Here is a 17,077-nt window from a genome sequence, read left to right on the forward strand (position 1 = left end):
ATTTTTAGAATAATCATATCTGTCACCTCTAGACTTCCATTCCCACATGACAGCAATTGGTTGGAACAGAGGGATGGCTCCTCCTTTATTCACTGTATTCTCTCGTTTGTCACAGTCCCTACCATTCCTTCTTTTGTACACTTCACAAATTGCTTACCTGCCTAGATCCCACAGGCATCTGAGTAAGTAACCCTTGATTTGGATGAACTGAATGACCTCCCCATCTGTACATCCTCTCATTAATCATTTGAAGGTACCAGTAAATTACCTGACCAAGAAAAGCACCCATTTTAGAATTATCTGTGCCTATTCTTATTTTTTTTAGAATTATTTATTTATTCATTCTTAGAGAGAGGGGAAGGAAAGGAGAAACATTGATGTGAAAGAAGCATTGATTGGCTGCCTCTCACACACACCCCAACAGGGATGGATCTGCAATTCAGGCATGTGCCCTGACCAGGAATGGAACTGGCCATCTTGCAGTTTGCAGGAGGATGCCCAACCAACTGAGCCACACCAGTCAGGGCTGTGCCTGAGTTTGTTTTGTTTTGTTTTTTTAATAAGGCAACATAGTCATAGGAAACCCCGATGTGATACTTCATCTACTTAGCTACCATGCTTGCATACTATAAATTAGTTTACCAAAATTTCTCTTTCATAAATACAAAATTGCTAACTTCCTTAAGGTTTTAAGGTTCTTATTTTTTGTCATAATGCCTTAATGATTATATTATTAATTATTTTTAATTATATTATAAATTAATTTTATTTTTTGGCATAATGCCCAAATGATTTATTTAATTTATAGGCTGACTTTCAAAATTTAAAATATTATGTTCTTCCCAAGCTGAAACTCCAAACGCCCTCTGGTTGGTCTATTTCTACCACTGGTTCTAATATAATTTTTAAAGGCAAAAAATCTCTTTCACATGCAACTCAGTATAAGACAGTGTCACCATCAATTTAAAATCCATACTTACCAGCCTGGCACTTGTTCTCTCACTACAGCAGGGCACTCAAATGTTATAACAAGAACTGTTCACCTTGTGTATCATATCTAGCTTCTCAAAATAATACTAGTTGTCTTCTTCTGAATTAATTTCCTTTACTGTCTCATATTCCTTTGGTAAAAATTGTTTCGATCTGTCCCATTTTTGGAGCTAAACTTCTCAGCTGTTCTTTCAGATCTAAAATTCCCTATTGAGCCTTGTTTATGTCCTCTTCACAATAGTGTCTTAAAGTAAAATCAGGCTTATTCCAGATTGTATGACAAAAGTTTCCATGAATAGGCAGGCAACCCTTGAAGCCACTAGGGTCTGGATTTGAAATCCCTTGGAAGGGTTGAGCAGTTGCAAAAATGGCACATTATGAACATTTGTTCTAAAATTTCCATTTGATGTCATAGGTTGATTACATATTGTCTACCCACTTGTTATCCCTTTAAATCATGTACTTAACAATGGGCATGAAATTTTCTAGCTTAATTATCAATAGCTGTGACTCTGAATACCTTTATTTTTCAGTGAACATCCTTAAAAATAATTCTAAAATCTCCTGACTGCCTGTGAAATTTTTAATTCCGGAAACTAGTTTCTGGGTCTAAAATATCATATATTCCCGCTACTTGTCTTCAGATACTTTCAAAGTGGTGTTTTGTTTTTTTAAAGTGTGGTTCCACAGTCCAATGGCTATTTTAGCTTCCTACCTTTGAAACTGGTTATTTAAGTCTATGTTTTCAGTGTGAGACATAGTCTACTCAAAAGTTTCCATTAATTTGACAAGTAGAATACTAAATACTCACCTGAAATCTCTATCTTTAGAGCATTATTTTGTTTCCTGGATAGAGTGTGGGAGGCAGAGGCCCTGCAATGTCTCAGCAATTCTCTGAAATTCTGTTTCTTTTTTTAAAAGATTTTATTTATTTAATTTATTTATAGAGAGAAGGGAAGGGAGGAAGACAGGGAGAGAAACCTTGACGTGCGAGAGATTTATAGAATGGTTGCCTCTTGCACACCCCCACTGGGGACCTGGCCTGCAGTCTAGGCATGTGCCCTCACTGGGAATCAAACAGGAAACCTTTCAGTCTGCAGGTCAGCACTCAATCCACTGAGCTACACCAGCCAGGGCTTTTCTCTGAAATTCTAAAAATGCAGCAAAGGAATGTCCAAGTCTGAAAGGTTTAAGTAGACTTTTTCTCAGAATCCCATTTACATTTTTCAAAAAATAGATACATGAAAAAAAGAAACATACATGGATATTTTTAAAATACTTGTCAAGAGCAACATCTTCAAGATAGTTGCTAGTGGATAGTGGATTGTGGGCTGGAGTTGTCCTAATTCATCTTTTTATAGCCCCTCAACCCTACACAAGAGTTTAGCTCAGGAATACTTGAGCATGTTCTTGGCTTTATCATTAAAGAACATTTAAGAAGTGAGTGACTGTATTTTGCATATGGCATAGCAGAAGGGGAGAGGAACAACACTGTTGAAGAGACAAGAAATAAAGGCCAAGCATTCCACAGAGCAACAACAACAACAAAAACAACTATACAAGGTATTAGCACTCTGGGAATGGTCAGAAATTCATTCTTTCAACAAATAAGTGCCTTTGTATGCCAAGCACTGAGATAGACAACCTTGGAATCTTGGCGGAAGCACATCCTTAAATACAAACCCAAACAAATTAAGGTGTTTTGTTTTTTTTCCAAATTAAGGTTTTTAAAGAGGATTCTGCACTACTCAGAAATAAAAAGACATGAATTTTAAAAATGAGTTATTGATACTAGCAATAACATATATGAATCTCAAAATTATGTTGTGAAATGAGCCAAAAAAGATTCCATTTATATAAAATTCTAGAAAATACAGACAAACCTATAGCGAGAGAAAGCAGAGCAGTTGTTGGGAATTGCCAGCGAGAAGAGTTACAATAGAGCAAAGTAAACACTTAGGGGATGATACACATGTTCACTGTTTGGGTTGTGGTGATGGTTTCACAGATGTATGGTTATGTGAAAACATAATGAATTGTATACTTTAAATATTGTATGACAAGCTATCTCAGTAAAGTTTTTTTTTTTTTTTAAGGCAGAACAAAAATGTAGGGTTGGGGGAGAGTAGGAATGGGAAGAAAACGAATCCTACAGATTCATGTAATTTTTTCTTGCTCAAGGACACCAGATGGTGTCTGATTGTAAGATCCTTTTTCAGTATTTTGCTTCAGTTTTAACTGCCAGGATGGTGTCTTGGCTTAACTTTCTAGTCTTACCCAGAACTGGCCTATGAAATACAGTGCTTCAGCTGGTCCAGTCTCCTCTTGGACCCAGAATGCAGCTTGGACTCTTTGTCTCCATATCCACTTGCTGGGATGTTTCCTCCATTCTAACTGATCCAAATTTTCTCTCCTTTCAGGCCTAGCTAAGATAAGTTATATTTCATAGTCTTTCCTATCCATTCCTGCAGAAAGAATTCTGTACCTTCTTCGAGCTTCTCTAGTATTTATAATCTAAACTGCTCTTTTGACACCTCTTTGCTGCTTATTCACTTTTCATGTGCATGTCTTATCTTCTCAACTAGATTCTGAACCTCTTCAGATCTGGGATTGGGTTATACGTTATCTTTATGTCTCTCCCAAGGCACTTAATAAGTGCTTAATATGTGTCAACTTTAAATCACCTCACTTTGATAGTCTTTCCAAAGTTACTTTCTCAGCCATTATCTCATTTGATCATTACATCAACACTATGAGATTGGAGAAGCTAAAAAATATGTTATTTCCTCCTTTTGACAGATAAGGAACCTGAAGCTCCAGGTCACTCAGTTTGTCAGAGACAGAGATGGCACAGATAATTGCATTTGAAGCTTTGATCCTATTCAAGGCTTCCCATGACTCTCGACTCTACCCTTCTACCTGAAGATAGGCCATTGATTGCATCCTTCACCTCCTCATTTCCCAAATACTTTAGAGCTGCTTAGCCAAAGCTCTGAGGTACCATACTAAAAACTTGACAAATATGGGACATGAAATTTCAGTAGATTCCTGATCAGCTCTGAGTCATCCAAACATGCCTCCTATTTTTCCCAAGTGCCATTTGTTAGGGGCATTATGACTGATATTTAATGATGCTGCACTACAGAGCTGAGGAAGCATAAATGATTTTTAAAAGCCTTAGAAAATGACAGCACTTTAGTATTAAGCATGAAAGGTGGCAGCTGACAAGATGACTAGGGATATAAAATTTCTGCACTGGATTGCACTATTCTATGTATTGCTAGAATAATTCTCTAGTTGGTACTAAAAGAAAAGGTTAAACTCTACCACCCAGCACACCTAGACTGAGATTCCTTCCCTACCAGCTAGACTATCAGCTTCTCTTTTGACGCAAGAGACTTGATACCTTGGTGCAATTTACTTAGCATCAAATATTATTTTTGAAATAATTCACCTAATGACAGATTTCCGTTAACTTGGGAAAGAAGACAGTGGTAGGGTTTAAGACATCCGGAAGCGGGGGGGGGGGGGGGGCGGGCGGCTTGAGAGGAACAACAACCTTAGGTTGAAGTCTCGAGCCAACCTGGGGTTAAGCCCATGGAGGAAGTCAGGGAAATTGTTCCCCTCCTCCATCATTGTCTCTCTCCCTCCAACCTATTCCTGGGACACCCCTAGGCTAAAACCAGTCAGGGAATATGGCGACCTTGAGATCCTTACAAGTAGTCCCAACCAGCTGCACTTGGCGTTGAAGGGCAAATTATGGATCTGGGCGGGGGAGGGGGCGCAAATGGAAGATACCCAGCCCACTGGTCTAGAGGTGGTCAGGTCACCTCTAGTCTGGCCAATGAAACATGGGAAAGTCTGGTGGGTGCTTCTGGGAAAGAATTTCTTGTCTTACTGTTATAGGAAGAATGCCTTTTCTCCTTCCTTCCTGTTTGGCACGTGTTGAGAAGTCTCAGCACCCTCAGCTCCAGACTTCTCATTAAGCAAACAATAAATGTCCATATATTTAAGAGAGAAAGAGAGAGATGAATGAAGGATGTGAGATAAAGAAGAGGGCAGAGGAGCTTGGAGGACGACTTTGGAGAAGCCCACCCAGGGGGCAGAGCTGGTGGGCAGCGCCTGAGTGAAGAGATTGAGGTAGGCGTGAGAGGCAGGTCTGAGAAGGTTCAAAGGGCCATTGGGTCAGGTTTCGACCCTAAACATTGGGCCAGCGCCACCCAGAAGAAGTCACTTAACGTCTTTGCGCCCTAAGTTTCCATTCGGTAAAATGGGTCTGATAGTGACTTCGTAGGACGCTGTAACTGAGGCGAAGCAAGGCAAGTCAAACGCTCCGCATAGTGCCCGACTCATCAAAGGCCCTCAGTAGAAGTTGGCAATCACTACCATTTTATCAATGTTCGCCCTCACCGTGACGTAGGTATCCAGGAGAAAGCTTAAAGAATGCTTCCGAGGACGGCTGGCTTTCCAACCACCGACTCCAAATCCCAGTTCTGCGGCCGTTGGCGTCTAAGGGCGTGAGCGCGGCGAGGGGTGGGACCTACCGTTCCCGCCACGGTTGTGGCCCCGCCCCCTCGCCCTCACCAGACTTCCCGTGTTCTTTCTGCTTTTTCCCCTCCGACCTTCCCCGGCGGTCCTCCGAATCCTAGATTCCCCCAACGTCTGCGCGGGGCCTGAGTGAGAAGTTCCGGAGCCCGGACGCGGGCGGGGTCCCGGTGTTGACGCCCCAGCTTGCTCCGCCTTGCACCTGGAGCTTCTACTGCTCCTTGGTGTGCAGGTTTGCTTCACAGGGTCGGCGGGCGGCGCTGCAGGGAAGAGGAGGCCTGGTCAATCCTGCCGGCCCCGCGTCTGAGGCAGCTCTCGGCCTTGGGAAACTGGCTTCCCAGACAGAAGGCAAGTAGGCGCCGGAGAGCCCGCTCCGCATTTTGATTCATGTCGGGCCCTATAAGGGTCACATCTTGTGAAAATACCTGTAAAATCAATTTAACGTTCAGTGCAGCGTGTGAAGACAGCTCTAAGAATTTAAAAGACGCCTGAGTCAGAATATTTAAATACTTGGGTCCCTGTAGCAGCGTTTTAACACGTCTGAGTGCAGAGGGTGGAGAATCCAGCCTGTTTGCCGCCGTTGTCCACGCCCTCTACATTTAAAAAGGGTAAAGAAAATCGCTGTAAAAAAATTCCAAGTGGGCAGTTCCCCTAGGGAGGCAGTAACATTCACTTTTTAGAAATTTAGGGTGGTCCTTATTTTCGTGTGTGAAATTTGGCTGCAGAACTTTTATTTGCAGGCTTAGATCAACGATAAACAGAATTGCGAAAACACCGAGCTTACCTAAGTAGTGGCTTTTGTTAACAAGTAGATTGTGTTATTAATTCTTAATGTCTCTCCAAGAAAGGAATCGTTATCTCAGTTTTGCAGGTGGAAGGAAGTTTGGCACACACAAAAAAACATTTCCCTCAAATTCACTAACAACAGCTGAACTGCAAATTAAGTACTAGCATTCTGACTCCTTAGTTGCGTTCCCCTCTAGACCATGTTACAAAACAAATGAGTAGTTCCTTTGATGTTACTCATAAAATAAGGGAATAAACCAAATGCTCTGTGAACACGAAGTGTTAAATCATAATAACCTTCTATGTCTGTTCTGCTCTGGAAGGCAGAGCTTTCCTTTGGAGTTTGATACCTTAGAGGAGGGGATGGCGCAGCAAAATGGAAAATAATGTCAAGGGAAAAAATTTGTCTCCAGAGCCCAAACTGCCCATCTCCACTGCTCCTTTGTGTTGATGTCATTCTTTCCAGTTTACTCTATGTTCTGGCAAAACACCCACAGCCCATGTCCTGGCCTGAGCTGCATTAACTACACCTTTGCATTACTGTTTTGGCGATGACCTCCCTGTGCATCTTGTCATGCTCTTTCTTCTGGGTGCTCTTTACTAATTCTGTTATGTGAAAACCAGTTGTTGTGCAAATGTGGGATGATTTGTCACTCAGAAAGGGGTTTCTGGAGTTAATGAACACAAACTACCAACATGTCTTAGAGGAAAAAAGTTAAAGAAGTGCAAGAAATTATTGTGGAATATAAGAGCTGAGTGATTGACGAGGGAGTAGATTTTGAATAACTGGGAAGCAGCAGCTCAGTTTTAGCTTAGAAGTAATGGTGGGGATAGGGGGCACCCTCCTGCTTAGACTAATGAATTAGAAAATTTTCTTGCCTATGGAGGTGCCTTTTTAGGCAGCTTATAAGAAATGGAAACATTTATGTGTTTAGAATGCAAAATGCTTTGCCACTGATAAGTCTGTTTGTCTATAAAACATGTATAAGAGCTTGGGACCCAGGATGTGTAATAAACTCCCTTTCTGTTAAGAGGCATCCCTGAAGTTCCTCCCCAGCTTGTAGACAATAGATATTTGAACCCAAGATAGTTTCCTCTGGAGCAGCCAGCCAGGTTATTCATTTTTTTGTTTGTTTTCTCTCTCTCTTGATTCCAAAGATAAGAATATCAGATGGCATCTGGGGATTTCTGCTCACCTGGAGAGGGGATGGAAATACTCCAACAAGGTAAGGGTAGCCATTTGCAAGAGGCTTTTTTTTTTTTTTTTTGAAGATTTTTATTTATTTATTTCTAGACAGAGGGGAAGAGAGGGAGAAAGAGAGAACGAGAGAAACATCAAAGTATGGTTGCTTCTGGAGCACCCCATACTGGGGACCTGACCCTCATCCCAGGCATGGCCCTCACTGGGGTTCACAGGCCGGTATTCAATGCACTGAGCCACACCAGCCAAGGCTTTTTGCAAGAGGTTTGATGACTTATCCAGAAGTTTTATCCAGGTTCTTAATCTTCTGTAAAAAAAAGGATTTATAATGTTCACCGGTATTGTTCCTCTCACAGAAGCTTATGTTTCTAGGGAAATTAGGGTACATGAAGATTCTCAAACACTGTGTTATTAGAAAACAGATTACACTGACTCCTGTTTAGTATATGCTTGTACAGTAAACTAAAAACTCAAGATGCTCCCATGCTGTGTGAGCAAACATATCCAGAAGACAAGGGTAGCCAGAAAACTCTTTAAAGGCCTACCTATGTCTTGAATTGTTTCATCTTGTCTCCAAAATCTCAGATCCTTTCTATATCTTGAATCCTTTCCATATCTCAAGTCCTTTCTATATCTTGAATCCTTCAAGGACTTGAATCTCCTATATTTTGACCATTTTCATATTGATCCTTCTGCCTTGTGGGGCGGGGGTGGGGGGGAGATTTCTTCTTCTCTAAAAGGACTTTGGGTATGATGGTCCAAAGAATGAAAATTTGAATGTTTGGTAAGTAGGAGTAAAACAGAGGACCCCAGCAGAAAGCACATCAAAAAAGAGATGGAAAGAAAGCCCCTTGAACATGTGGAATTACAACAGGATCCCAGTTTCTTGACTGTTTGTCATGCATGTGTTGTTCTGCGTCCCCGTGGGTTACTCAGCTTGATTTACATTGAGGAGAAATTTGGTCAGTTAAATTTTTTACTTTTAAGGAGAGTATACATTCAGACTTCCTTATAAGAGTAGAGATTGTATCCAAAGTTGGAACTTTGCATGTTTTTTTTTTTCCCTTCCTGAAGAACTGTAGTTATTCTGTGTGACTGAGACAATTTGGGTACTGGGGTTATCCCTACTAAAGGGTCCTTTATTCTTGATTTCAGATTGTCTCATACTCTTCAACTGTGTTTCCATTTTTAAGATCTTACTTTTATTAAAGACTCATTTCCAGCCCTGGCTGGCGTAGCTCAGTGGATTGAGCGCGGGCTGGGAACCAAAGTGTCCCAGGTTCGATTCCCAGCCAGGGTACATTCCTGGGTTGCAGCAACCCCCAGCAACCGCACATTGATGTTTCTCTCTCTCTCTCTATCTCCCTCCCTCCCCTCTGTAAAAATAAATAAATAAAATCTTAAAAAAAAAAAAGACTCATTTCCTAATTCTTGATTAATGCCCCTGTATATAATATAATGCTTGTTATTTTGAGCATTGCCTCTATTTATTTGTGGATATATATTTTTAAATTTTTTTGGTTTTGAAATTTTTTGTTTGTTTGTTTTTAAAGAGAGGGAGAGAAATATCAATGTGTGGTTGACACATGGGTGCCCCCTACTGGAGACCTGGCCCGAAACTCAGGCACATGCCCTGACCAGGAACCGAACCTGTGATCCTCTGGTTCGTAGTCCATCACTCAATCCACTGAGCCATGCCAGCCAGGGCTGAAATTTTTTTAAATGTTTTATTTATTTATTTTTAGAGAGGAGAAGGGAGGGAGAGAAGGAGGGAGAGAAACATCAATATGTGGTTCCCTCTCATGCACCGCCTACTGGGGACCTGGCCTACAACCCAGGCATGTGCCCTAGGCAGGAAATCGAACCGGCGACCCTTTGGTTTGCAGGCCAGCACTCAATCCCTTGAGCCACATCAGCCAGGTCTCTATTTTTTAATTTCATTAGAATTAGAAAACTTCCCTACCAAAAGCCTAGGGTTTTTTGGAAGTGACTATTAAGCTAAGAGTTATGATCATTTATATAAATTAAGAGTCTATATCTTCTTTGCTTTTTGTCCCAATGGGGGACATCCCATTAAGTATGCAGCAAACAGCTTCCTCCTTGTAACCTGAGTGAAGAGGACTTGTTACAGAACCCACACTTCAGCAAACTGCTGTTGAGTCTCTCACAACATGTGGACGAGAGTGGTTTAAGTCTCTCCCTGGCAAAGGAGCAGGCTCAGGTAAGGGCCCTGGTTGAAGAGATGGTAGGAGGAAGGAAAAATCTTCTGAGAGAAAAGTTCCTTCTTGAGATTTTTTTTGATTTTCTAGGCATGGAAGGAAGTTCGACTGCATAAGACAACATGGCTGAGATCTGAGATTTTACATAGAGTAATTCAAGAGCTGCTTGTGGACTACTACGTGAAGATACAAGATGCAAATTTAACTTCTGAGGACAAAAAGGTGAGGCAGGAGAGCTAAAGCATGGGTTGGTTACCACAGGAATAAGCGGGCCAACTATGGCTTCCTGTGATTGTATAACCTGGGGGAAGAAGAAGCTTCACATGATGGCTTATCAAAAAGGAATGGACTTCAGTTATGGGGGAAGAGGTGGGTGACACATAACTACAGTCCATTTTGAAAAGAAAGATTAACGGGAGAAGGCACTGCCAGCTGAGAAGTTATCTGAAGGGGATGACATATTTGAGGACTTGAAAACTGTGTGAAGAACAGGTTCGTGAGGATGCAAGAGGTGGAGTGAAAGAAATTTTAAAGTAACCTCTTTTTGTTTTTGTTCTCTTTCTCAGTTTCATGAGACCCTTGAACAGCGGCTACTGGTGACTGAACTAGCACAGCTCTTAGGTCCTAGCCAGGAGAGGGAGACTCATCCACTGCTGGGACTGGAGAAAGCAGACCTCCTGGAGCTCATGCCACCCTCAGAGGTTGGGGATGAACAAATATTGGCTTAATTTATCCTATATATTTGAACACTTTTTTGTTAAATTGTATTGTTTTTTTATAAAAATGTACATGTTGCCCTGGCTGGTGCAGCTTGGTGGATTGAGCACCAGCCTGTGAACCAAAGGGTCACCAGTTCGATTCCCGGTCAGGGCGCATGCCTGGGTTGCTTGCCCTGTTTCTGGTTGGAGGCATGCAAGAGGCAACCAATCAAGGTTTCCCTCCCTCTCTTTCTTCTTCCCTTCCTCACTCTTAAAAAAAATAATAAATAAAATCTTTTAAAAAATTAATTAAATAAAAAAAGAAAGAAATGCAGCTTGCAAAAATAGTGTTATACCCTCCATGCTTATATAGAGAACATAATCTGTTTTCACTTAATATATTTTTTTGGACTTCTTTTCAAGTCAATCAATAAATGTAAAGAAGATGATAACCCCTAACGCACTCAGCATGGTGTCCAAGCACATAGTGCTCAGTATTCTTATTATTATCATGGGTTTAAATAACAGACAGGATTCCATTGTATGAATATAACATAACTTGTTTAGCCTTATTGATGGATATTAAAGATGTTTTTACATTTTTGCTGTAAGAGACCACACTGATATGAATATATGTGTCTTTGCCCTTGTATGATTATTTCCCCAGTATTAGTGGTCAAAGTGGCATCACTGGGTCAGAGGATACCACACATAAGAACGTATTGGTGTATATTGCCAAGCTGTTTTCCTGAAAGGTGTTTTCAGTGCCCTTGGTTCCCCACATTTTCATCAGTATGGGATTTTGACAGTCATATTATTCTTTGCTAATTTGACAGGCTAAAAATTCATCTTCCTGGCATTTGCCATTATAAATAGTGCTCTGGTGATTTACCCTGATAATTTTATTTTTGTGCATATCCTTACTAAAAGCATTAAATTTTTTAAAAAATGAATCTCCCTGATGTCTCTTAATGCATTTCCTTTGGTTATCATTGAGATTGTTGTCCTCGTGTATGCATTGGCTGGTCTTCCCAGTTCTGATGGCCTATTTGTATCTCTTTTTGTTTCTGTGGCTGCAGGATTTTGTGTGGATGAGAGCCCGGCTCCTACTTGAAGTGGAAGAGCAGCTCAAGAAGAAATGTTTCACTCTGCTTTGCTACCACGATCCCAATTCAGGTGAGTGCTGACTTTCCGTGTTCTGTTCACAGCTGGCCCTCAGAACTCCTGGTTGGCTCTTATGAGAACAATATATTTGAATTTTAGATGTGGAACAGAATTTGGGAAGCACAGGAGACACTGGAGATGTTTGTTCCCTTACTGGTAGAACAAAAGTAAGGAATTTTGTGCGAACTCCTTTTATTCAGTAAGGTGACAAGCTGGAGTGTCCTCTTGCTGCAGGGAAGGATGAGTTTGTTTACAGGAGAATCAGAATGGAATATGGAGGGAAGTTCATGCTAATAGGTATTCCCCTCGTTTTTATTTCTATAATTTAAGGATTAAGGGCCAAATGTGGAATTAAAGGTAAGAGTGAAGAGAACATAATTATGAAATACTGGGCCTTTTTAACAGGACATTAGAAGAAAACCTGGAAGAAGACAGAATTTCTAGGACTAAAAGTACGATAGGGGCACTGAAAAATGGCCTGCAAAGGGCCATGGCAGTTAGGGTTTTCCTGTCTAATCAGTGCTCTGTCTCTTCGCCCAGATTCAGACAGTGAAACCCTGAAGGCAGCAAAGGTATGGAAACTGGCAGAGGTCCTGGTGAGTGAGAAGCAGCAGTGCCAGGATGCCAAGAGTCAGCACAAGGAGCAGATGGTGCTGCTAGAGAAGAAGAGTGCCACCTACTCCCAGGTTTGTCTGAGCAGTGGGATAGCCTCTTCTCTTTCACCCTGACCCCGGGACACTTTTAGGGAAGACAGGGACTTCTGATTTGCATTCTCTTCTTTACACCCTCTTCCTCTTGCCTCCTGGGGGCTCAGGTGCTCCTCCGCTGCCTCGCCTTACTTCAGAGACTTCTTCAAGAACACCGGCTGAGGACTCAGTCTGAGCTAGACCGCATCAATGCCCAGTACTTGGAGATTAAGTGCGGTGCTATGATCCTTAAGCTGAGGTGAGTTATGACCCCTATGGATCTAAGGGACAAACCACCCCCTGCAACCCTTGCCCTCGTCTCGTTTTCCTTGTGGGGATCCAGTAAATGTAACACAGCAGTATTAGCCTTCAGGTTACCCCAAAGCTTTCAACATTCTTGATTCTTTCATTTTAAAGCTTTCTGAAATAGGTATTTGACTATGAAGTAAACTGCTCAGGAATTCAGAGTGCTCTTGTTTAAATTGTCACTGCTTAGCCCACACCTTTGACCATGGGCACATACTGTGTCCCATTCCTAACCCTGTCTCTATCAGGGATCCTCAGCTTCACATTTCTCTTTCCTCTGTCAGGATGGAGGAGCTAAAGATTCTGTCTGACACTTACACTGCTGAGAAAGTGGAAGTTCATCGTCTCATTAGGTGAGAGCTCCTGAAAGCTTGGTACAGCTATTTAGAGATGGTTCCCACACTCTCAAGATGCATGCATTTTAACATGTTCCCATTTTTGTCTACTTTCTGAGGAGCCAGATCCTTATATCCTGTGTCTTCTGTGTCTGGGCTCTTAGGGACCGTTTGGAGGCAGCCATTCATCTACAAGAACAGGACATGGAGAAGTCCCGACAGGTCCTAAACACCTATGAAGTCCTTGGGGAAGAGTTTGACAGGCTGGTGAAAGAGTACACCCAACTCAAGCAGGCAACTGAGAACAAGCGCTGGGCACTCCAGGAGTTCAGCAAGGCCTACTGCTGAACGTGGCTGTCCAGGAGGCATGGCTTGTGCACTGGTGCTGCCTCCTCCTCTTCCTGCTAAAAGGAGCACCTCCGTCTGGGGCCATCTTCACTCTAGGGCATGCGAGTCACTTGCTGGAAACAATGCAGTCATTTGGACACCTTTCTGGTTCCTCTTCCTGTTTACAATGACTGAATCTCTTCTGCAAAATGTAGCTGATTTATATAATTTTTTAAAAAAGATTTTATTTATTTATTTTTAGAGAGGGAAGGGAGAGAGAGAGAGAGAGAGAGAGAGAGAGAGAGAGAGAGAGAAACATCAATGTGCGGTTGCTGGGGATCATGGCCTGCAACCCAGGCATATGCCCTGACTGGGAATCGAATCTGCGACACTTTGGTTCTCAACCCACGCTCAATCCACTGAGCTACGCCAGCCAGGGCTGATTTATATAATTTTATGCGCAGCTATTTTTTCATTGTCAACCCTTTATTGTATTTGATTATCTTCTGAATAAAGTGATTCTATTTAGGTTTTAGTCATTTTTCCTTTGGGCAAAGATGGAAAAAGAGTATCAAAGGCTGTGAGGGCAAGGACGGGGAACTGAGTGGAAACAAACACAGACAGATCTACAGTGCTTACACAAAGGGCGGAAGTGCCAGCCTGTCCATGTGGAGTCGGACTTCATTCTTAAAGAGCAAGAGTGGATTAAAAAGGGGCTTGCTCTTGAAGAACTATAATCTGCAGAGGAGTGTTAGATGTTAAGGCAGGTGGGAACTGTTCTGTCACTGTGGTTGTCAGTAGGGGTGTTATGATAAAGCAGCTAGGCATCCAGTTCTTGTTACAGGAAAGGACACAGACCACTGTGACCCTGGTTCCCTCTGGTGTGGTTGGAGGGTTACTTCTTTTTCCAGAAGCAGGGGGTGGGAGGAGATCACTTTGAGAAACCAAGTTCCATGGTCTACTTAGAACAAGGGAGAGCCCTGGCTAGTGTCAGAGTTGGCTGAGCAGAAGCAAAAGACCATCTTTATTTAGAAGAGGCCACACAGCTTCTCAAAGCACTTTTCAGGGAGACTGTTGTGAGGCACTCTTCTGCTTAGATCAAATAATGATAGTCTTCTTGGATTGATTTATAGGAAAAATAAAGGTTTTTGACTCAACTTTAAATATTTTTAACTGGTGCTTACCACCACTTACCTATAAGCAAAAGTTGGCCCACACAAAATGAACAAATAGCAAATAGATTAATGAAAAAACTCATACACAGTCAGTATTGCTTAGTTCTATAGTTTTTTCTCCCCAGCTTCTTTGGGGAAAGCTTTCAAACCCACAGAAAGTTGAAAGAATAATACTATAAGCACCAATATGCTCTTTTTTTCCCCCTCTCTTCTCCCTCCTCTCCCTCTCTCTAGATAGGGAGTTACAAATATAGTTATACAAACATTCTCCTCACAACCATTTTATGCTTAGTTATAACATTTCATCCCTTAGATATTTAAGCAGGCAACGCCTAAAAATAAAGGCTCTCTTCTGAATAACTAATAAAATTATTATACCTAAAACCCAACAATTTTATATCTATTATTGCAGTCATATTCAAATTTCCCTAATTCTTTGGACTCTAATATGGTCTAGAGTCCAATAAAAGTTCATGTATTACATTTGGATGTTAGGTTTCTTTAATTTCTTTCTTTTTTTAATCCTCACCCAAGAATAGGGGAAGGGAGAGCAAGAAACACTGGTCAGTTGCCTCCCATATTTGCCCCACTACCTCTGCAACCTAAGTATGTGCCATGATGGGATTGAACCCACAACCTTTTGGCATATGGGATGATGCTCCAATCAACTGAGTCACCTGGCCAGGGTAAACATTTTTTTGCAAAAAATACTTAGTAGATGACATTATGTACCTCACATTACATCACTCTGGAGCTAGATCAGGTCAGAATGTCTCACTATTAATTATGTTGAATTTGATGACTCCGTTAAGGTGGTAACTGCCAGATCTCCCTAATAAACGAAAGTACATTTTCTCTTTGTAGTTAGTAGCATCTGGAAATGAACATCAAAGATCTTAAAATAGTTCTTCTGATATTTATTATGGCATTCATCATTTCCTCATTTAATTAGGGGCTCATCTTGAACCACACTAGGTTTTGGTATTTCAAATACTAAGGATCAGTATGTTTAGTTAATTTTGTGAAAAAAATTAGTTAATTACTGAGCTTATGAAAGTAGTTTGGTAGAAGGAAAATCTTTCCAACAGTTCCATGTGAGGGGAAAGACATACAAGCTGTGTTCAGTATCATCTGAAGGGAGCACTAATCTGGGTCCTTTCATTCTACACACAGACCGGAGCTTGCAGGAGGTGCCCTTTGCATATGCTGTTGTCTGTTGTAGAGTACATGGAAGGGAGGACTTGGAGGGCAAGCTGCGTGGCAATGATTCCTGAGGGTCAGCATCTTGGACCTCAGCTGCCCTCTTTCCCCATCACACTTTCCAGAAAAGATTTATTCCTTTATTCTTTCCTTTACTCTTTCAGTCATAGCTCTCTTAATTTACCACATTCAGTCTTTTACCACATCTAATCAGGAATCAAGTCTGGTTGATTCTACCTCCATAACAGAAGGCAAAGCAAATCACTTCCAGAACTTGGAGTAGAATAACTCCATAAGGAAACTGGGGCTCTCAGACAAACAAAATCTGTCCCCTCAAGGTGCTCAATGAAGGGTGAATGTCAGTGGTCTCCTGAGGAGTGACCCTACGTTCTTCCTCAGCCACCCCAAACAGGAAACCCACCTCCTCCCCCAGAGACCAGTCTGATGCCAAAGGACAGGGCAATCTCTGAGGTCCAGTCTCCCTGTGGGGCCCCTCACCCCATGAAGTCTCTTCACTTCCCATTTTGAGAGACCTGAGCTATTTTGCTAGAGGAACTAGCAGGACCCCTACCTTGAGACAGTGAAAATATAGGAATCAATTCATCATGGATGAGATAACAATCTGTAGAAATAATTTACCCTAGAAGATGTTTTACATTTGAGTGGCCGAGGTCCAGCCAAAGTGACTAAGTAAGGTCTCGTTTCAGAAAAATGCAGCTGGAATTTAGAGAGACCTACATGAACCAAGCCTGGCTGAAAAAAGGGCAAGTAATCAAAAGTAAATGATCAAGCCCTGGCTGGTGTGGCTCAGTGGGTTGGGTGCTAGCCTGCAAAACTGAAAGGTCCCCTGTTTGATTCCCAGTCAGGGCATATGCCTGGGTTGTAGGCCAGATCCCCACTTGAGGGAGTGGAAGAAGCAACAGGTGGATATATCTCTTGCACATCAAGGTTTCTCTCCCTCTTTCTCCCTCCCTTTCCCTCTCTCTAAAATAAACAAAAATATTTTTTTAAGTAAATGATTAGCCCAGAGTTCAGAATGAGTTACCTGAAGAGCAAGATCAAGTTTCTCCAAAGAAACAGAATCTATTATATATCTATATATTTAGAATATGTGCAGCCAAATCTCAGTTCTTAAATGTCTTTGTTCTCAAACAATTCGGTTCTCTACTGAGTTGTTCATGGAAAAAATGTCCCATTTGTCTACCAACCCTTTTGGGCTAATACCTGAATGATCAGTCACATGTCTCTCAGGCAACAAAAAAGGAGATTTGGTTTTCAAACAAATCACTTCCAGAGCAGTTTTCCAGAATGAATTAAATTTGAGAACCGAGGTTCCACTGTGGGGGGGCTCTGCCCACAGAGCCCCCCTGGCCTCCATGGATGAGAATAAGTCTACCAAGACATGATCTGCTTGGGGAGGAAAGGTGGCCGATCTCTCAAAGGAG

General features: G+C 41.8%; 1 protein-coding gene across 4 annotated transcripts; it reads left to right on the plus strand.

The window, feature by feature from the left end:
- Window positions 1–5,602: 5,602 nt before the first annotated feature.
- HAUS4 (HAUS augmin like complex subunit 4) lies at window positions 5,603–13,485 on the plus strand. Of its 4 annotated transcripts, none has more exons than XM_028507899.2 (10): window positions 5,604–5,883; window positions 7,480–7,547; window positions 9,601–9,743; window positions 9,832–9,963; window positions 10,308–10,442; window positions 11,519–11,615; window positions 12,144–12,289; window positions 12,418–12,548; window positions 12,880–12,948; window positions 13,095–13,485. In XM_028507899.2, exons 2-10 carry the CDS (start codon window positions 7,493–7,495, stop codon window positions 13,276–13,278), a joined length of 1,092 nt encoding a protein of 363 aa, XP_028363700.1. In that variant the 5' UTR covers window positions 5,604–5,883; window positions 7,480–7,492; the 3' UTR covers window positions 13,279–13,485. The 4 variants fall into 4 exon arrangements, with proteins under 4 accessions (XP_035886184.1, XP_028363700.1, XP_035886174.1 ...); XM_036030281.1 differs by having other exon boundaries at window positions 12,448–12,548; XM_036030276.1 differs by having other exon boundaries at window positions 5,605–5,767; window positions 7,485–7,547.
- Window positions 13,486–17,077: the final 3,592 nt, after the last annotated feature.

Source organism: Phyllostomus discolor, chromosome 1 (genome assembly GCF_004126475.2).
Source record: "Phyllostomus discolor isolate MPI-MPIP mPhyDis1 chromosome 1, mPhyDis1.pri.v3, whole genome shotgun sequence".
NCBI classification, from domain to species: Eukaryota; Metazoa; Chordata; class Mammalia; order Chiroptera; family Phyllostomidae; genus Phyllostomus; species Phyllostomus discolor.

Bases quoted from the DNA above. Each gene is read 5' to 3' on its own strand.
- HAUS4 (XM_028507899.2), top strand. From the start codon at position 7,493: ATGGCATCTGGGGATTTCTGCTCACCTGGAGAGGGGATGGAAATACTC. The intron at 9,744-9,831 runs GTAAGGGCCCTG...TTGATTTTCTAG, and splicing joins TGGCAAAGGAGCAGGCTCAG to GCATGGAAGGAAGTTCGACT. The intron at 12,290-12,417 runs GTTTGTCTGAGC...CTGGGGGCTCAG, and splicing joins AGAGTGCCACCTACTCCCAG to GTGCTCCTCCGCTGCCTCGC.